The sequence below is a fragment of the Chenopodium album genome, chromosome 6 (genome assembly GCF_948465745.1).
Source record: "Chenopodium album chromosome 6, dcCheAlbu1.1, whole genome shotgun sequence".
NCBI classification, from domain to species: domain Eukaryota; kingdom Viridiplantae; phylum Streptophyta; class Magnoliopsida; order Caryophyllales; family Amaranthaceae; genus Chenopodium; species Chenopodium album.
In genome coordinates this window covers 6906965-6912101 of record NC_137839.1, presented here as the reverse complement: position 1 = coordinate 6912101, position 5137 = coordinate 6906965, and the positions used below count along the sequence as shown (strand labels likewise).

Sequence of the window (5137 nt, the reverse complement as noted above, 5' to 3'; positions counted from 1 at the left end):
GAACAAATTAAAATAGGCTAGGATGAAATTTTGAGTTTCATAGATAGTTTTTTACGACAACCATTATATTCATGTACAAAAATTTGAGCAGGACTCAAGTACTACCTAATCAAACAATAAGTCTTGTATAAAGTAGACTTAAGACGGTCAATGTAGGGGTAACTTTTACAATTTTTTTATGGTAAATTTAATCTCTTTAAGTGTAACGTTTAACTTGCAATAATTTTTGTATTTTAATATGTATTTTTGGTTTTATTAATGATTACGTGTTGTTATTAAGATAACTTTAAACCATCTTGTAATAATTTAATGTAAGTCCGTCTTAATTAAGAATGTGTGCTAATCAAATACATAATACAAATTAAAGTATGTAACTATTTGTAATACAAGATCTACCAAGCAATTTCTCTACCTAGCACGGTAAAAGATAAGTAGATAACTGTTTTTGTCCTCATCCTAATTAAGGCACCCTAGTAATAAATGAATTAATAATGAAAATATGGATTAATTGGGTTTTTTTGTTGTTATCTGCAAGGAGCTCGCATTCGTGTTAACCATGCTGTCAAATAATGGTGTGATCATTTTCTTCTATAAATAAGACAAGGAAGAAACCATTGCATCAACATTATTTTTGTTATTCATTATATCATATCCTAAATTATTTCCTGAGTTTTTTTTTAAGTTATCTTCTCTTCTTCTTTAATCTCCTCCACTTGGCAGGCAATTGAAGTCTAGCAATGGCTTCAACCTTCACGGTGCCTTCAATGGTAAACATGCAATTTTTGTTTAGTAATTTTAATTAATTTATTTCACTATACATAAGTTGATTGTTGATTTGTTGAGATCATATGATAGATGTATCACTTGTATGTAGTAGAGGCAAAGATAAACATAAAATTTAACTTCAAAATAGGATTAAGTCGAAAAATTAGAACATTTGTGTTAAACAAGCAAGTTAGGCCAATCGATTTATGTAATGTGTTATACAAGTTGGTGTCTTAGGCTCTTGTAATATGATGCGGTTAAAATCTTTTTTTGTCCGATATTGTGTCTGAAAATCAGAGCGCATTTGTTTCTGGGAGAATTATTTCTGACAATGCTCATAGCGATGGAATGATTTCACACTATGAAATTTTTTTATAACATACAAGTTAATATACAAAAGGTATTGAGGTCCATTAAAATTAGAGGAAGTTCCAATTAATCAATTTGATAAACAAATCAAATGGCAAAATAGTAAATAAAACAACATAAATGCCTAGTCATCATGACATTTTCATAAATATATCAACAGTGGGACCCATATTTATTAAAAGTTGTTGATTTATTTACGATTTTGCCTTTTGATAAACACATTTTGTTTATCATATTGATAAACTTGTATTTTCTCTTAAAATTGAACGCATAAACGCATCTTAAAGTTGGAAAAAATTTAAGATAACCTAAACAGTGGTGTGACTTTTTATAGCAAAATTGCCTAAAATTAGTATTGCTTAGATAATATCATCCAAATTTATAGAATAAACATATACCACACCATAAATTTGTGTATCATATATACAAAGTACACATTTTTTTTTATATATACAAGAATTAATTAGTGTATCATCTGTAATTCCATAAGAATTTGACATAAGGCTAATTTACTTGCCAATTTATGTACGGAGTATAAAATAATTCCCATTCTATTTATTTTTTTTGTACATTTAATAACTATTCATAATATTTCTGCCAAAGTACAATTTAGTTTTGTTCTCTGCAAATATTGTTCATGCTTCATATGGTCAACTTAAAAAAAAAACATATGAAGCTAATCGATCATTTTTAGACAATTGGACTGTATATATATAACAGTGATTACCATTTATTAAAATTACTGGTTAATTTATTAAGATAAGTTACAAAATAGTTATTCATGTTATGTTACAAATTTGGTATGCATAGATAATGGAGGAAGAAGTTCGATTCGAAGCAGAGGTAGCAGAGGTGGAAGCATGGTGGAACACTGATCGCTTCAAGCTAACTCATCGTCCATACTCGGCCCGAGACATCGTCTCTCTTCGAGGCACCCTCAGGCAAAACTACGCCTCGAACGACCTAGCCAAGAAGTTGTGGCGCACCCTTAAGAGCCACCAAGCTAAGGGTACTGCCTCTAGGACATTTGGTGCATTGGACCCTGTCCAAGTCACCATGATGGCAAAGCACCTCGACACGATTTATGTGTCGGGGTGGCAGTGCTCGTCTACACATACTTCCACGAACGAACCCGGCCCTGACCTTGCTGACTACCCCTATGATACCGTCCCTAATAAGGTGGAACATCTCTTCTTTGCTCAACAATACCATGATCGAAAGCAAAGGGAGGCTCGAATGAGCCTGCCTCGCGAGGAGAGGGCTCGAACGCCTTATGTTGATTACCTTAAGCCTATTATTGCTGATGGGGATACTGGCTTTGGTGGTGCTACTGCTACTGTTAAGCTGTGTAAGCTTTTCGTGGAGCGCGGCGCTGCTGGAGTTCATATAGAGGATCAGTCTTCTGTGACTAAGAAGTGTGGTCATATGGGTGGGAAGGTTTTGGTGCCGGTTAGTGAACACATTAACCGGCTCGTGGCTGCTAGGCTACAATTTGATGTGATGGGGACTGAGACTGTCTTGGTGGCTAGGACTGATTCTGTTGCAGCTACTTTAATTCAATCTAATATTGATACTCGCGACCACCAGTTCATCTTGGGGGCTACTAACCCGGCTGTTCGTGGTAAAGGCCTTGCTACTATCCTCTTTGAGGCCACCAATTCAGGTAAGCAGGGATGCAAGGGCTACACTAATTGATTTAGGGTGTAAATTGACAACTTTTTTTTTTTTTTTTTTAATGTTATTTTATATTTAAAATGCTAGATTCGCCACTGCAGGTAAGTCAGGGCCTGAGCTTCAAGCTCTAGAAGACGAGTGGCTATCAAAAGCACAGTTGAAGACTTTCTCTGAATGTGTAAGTGATGCAATCAAAGGACTGAATGGACTAGGTGAAATGGAGAAGAATAAGAGACTTAATGAGTGGAAGAATCACTCAAGCTTCGATAAGTGTTTGTCCAATGAAGAAGCTAGAGAGGTTGCATCAAAATTAGGCCTCCAAAACTTGTTTTGGGACTGGGACTTGCCAAGGACTAGGGAAGGGTTCTACAGGTTTAAGGGATCCGTCGATGCTGCCATTTTACGTGGATGGGCATTCGCTCCTCATACAGACTTAATCTGGATGGAGACCTCAGGTCCTAACCTCCTCGAGTGTACTAAATTCGCCAATGGGGTGAAGTCGAGGCAGCCTGAAATGATGTTAGCCTATAATCTCTCGCCTTCATTCAATTGGGATGCATCTGGTATGAATGATCAGCAAATGATGGACTTTATCCCTAAGATTGCCAAGCTCGGGTTTTGTTGGCAGTTCATAACTCTTGCTGGTTTTCATGCTGATGCTTTAGTCATTGACACTTTTGCTAAAGACTATGCTAAGAGAGGTATGCTAGCTTATGTTGAAAGGATTCAAAGGGAGGAAAGAACTAATGAAGTTGATACTCTTGCACATCAAAAATGGTCTGGTGCCAATTACTACGACCGTGTGTTAAGGACTGTTCAGGGTGGTATCACCTCAACCGCGGCCATGGGCAAAGGTCACAACATAGTCTCCCTACTTTCTTTTAATTTTCGATGTAACTTTGAACTCGAATATAAACCCTTTTTTTTTTTTTTTTTTTTTTGTGCTAACGAGTTTTTTGTGGGTGTTGATTACGACAGGGGTTACGGAGGAACAATTCAAGGAGACATGGACTAGGCCAGGATCGAGTTCGGACATGGGAAACGGGAATGAGGTGCTTGCTAGGCCAAGGATGTAACTTGAACAAACTTGACTACAGATGTATGGGTTGGAAGGATGATATAAAAACTCATGTTTTCAATTAATATTGGCTAAACAGATTAAAACTCATATTGATCAAAATGGTTGATAATGTTTTTAAGCTAGTTATTACTGTTATTCCCAATGTTTGTTACAAATATTTTCAAGTGTATGATGAAAATTCAAAGCCCATGTATTATGGTTAGCAATGTAGTAGTAATGAAATTCACTCCAATTTTTTAAGCAATACCGCCATCGGGCATCGGCCAATATTTGACACAATGTATTATTGTTTGCAAAATAGTACAGACTTTTTTTTTTTGGTCTCACAAATATTTTGACACAATTTTATCAACTGCAAAAATCATGCTTTTGAAAAATGAAGGCCCAATAAAATACAGGTTCCAACAAAAATAAGAAAGTAGTCCAGCCCATCAATAAAATTAATAAAGCCAGTCTTAAAAGAAAGGGGCTACATCCTTATGAACTTGAAAAAAGGGTAGGTCAGAGTAATGGATTATGATTTACACAGTACAAAATATTTGGGCTAAATCAACATAATAATATTTATGGTCATGAGTTATATTCAAATCAATTACACCTATTATTGCCGAGAGATTGTTTTATATACACCGAGTGTACCATACACTCATGAGTATTTGTTCTCACTTTGATGATTGTATTTTTATTTTTATCATTAAATAAAGAGCAAAAACTAATCTTAGGTTAGTTTGATGTATGGTACACCTGGGTGTATATAATAAATTATAATTATTGCCATCGTGTAAACTATAGGATAATAAAATAATGGATCCATCCTTAATTTGAAGTGATGGATGAAGATAGATACCATGAGTCATGACTATTGTAAAGGATAATTTTGAAAAGCCGTATTTATCCTCGATTATAAGAGATGGAGGTAATCCCGAATTGTGAGAGATATTCTCTTTTGAGATAATATATTCTCTTACCATTTGTTATTTTTATTCTCCATTGTAGTACAAGTTGGAAACTTGCAATATTCTTAGATAAATAATTGAGAATGTCAACGAGGGGTAACAACACGCATATACAAGAATTTTACAAACTAATAAAGTAGTTTGGCCGAACAAAGAAAGGAATGATATGCTACAACTACAACTACAACTTCAATCAAATTATCCTATAAAATTTGTGCATTTGGTGCGCAATATATGTGTTCCTAACTTTAGGCAGACATTATGGACCAAAAAAGATAGTCGTTCCCTCTTA

General features: G+C 35.0%; 1 protein-coding gene across 1 annotated transcript; it reads left to right on the top strand.

Annotated features, from left to right (window-relative positions):
• The first annotated feature begins 614 nt into the window (after window positions 1-614).
• Window positions 615-4135, top strand: LOC145635769 (isocitrate lyase-like). The gene is made up of 4 exons (XM_081687120.1): window positions 615-767; window positions 1945-2797; window positions 2910-3662; window positions 3787-4135. Exons 1-4 carry the CDS (start codon window positions 738-740, stop codon window positions 3882-3884), a joined length of 1734 nt encoding a protein of 577 aa, XP_081543246.1. The 5' UTR covers window positions 615-737; the 3' UTR covers window positions 3885-4135.
• Window positions 4136-5137: the final 1002 nt, after the last annotated feature.

Coding starts and splice junctions, on each gene's coding strand:
- LOC145635769 (XM_081687120.1), top strand. CDS start 738: ATGGCTTCAACCTTCACGGTGCCTTCAATG. Junction 768..1,944: donor CCTTCACGGTGCCTTCAATG/GTAAACATGCAA, acceptor TGGTATGCATAG/ATAATGGAGGAAGAAGTTCG. Junction 2,798..2,909: donor CTTTGAGGCCACCAATTCAG/GTAAGCAGGGAT, acceptor TCGCCACTGCAG/GTAAGTCAGGGCCTGAGCTT.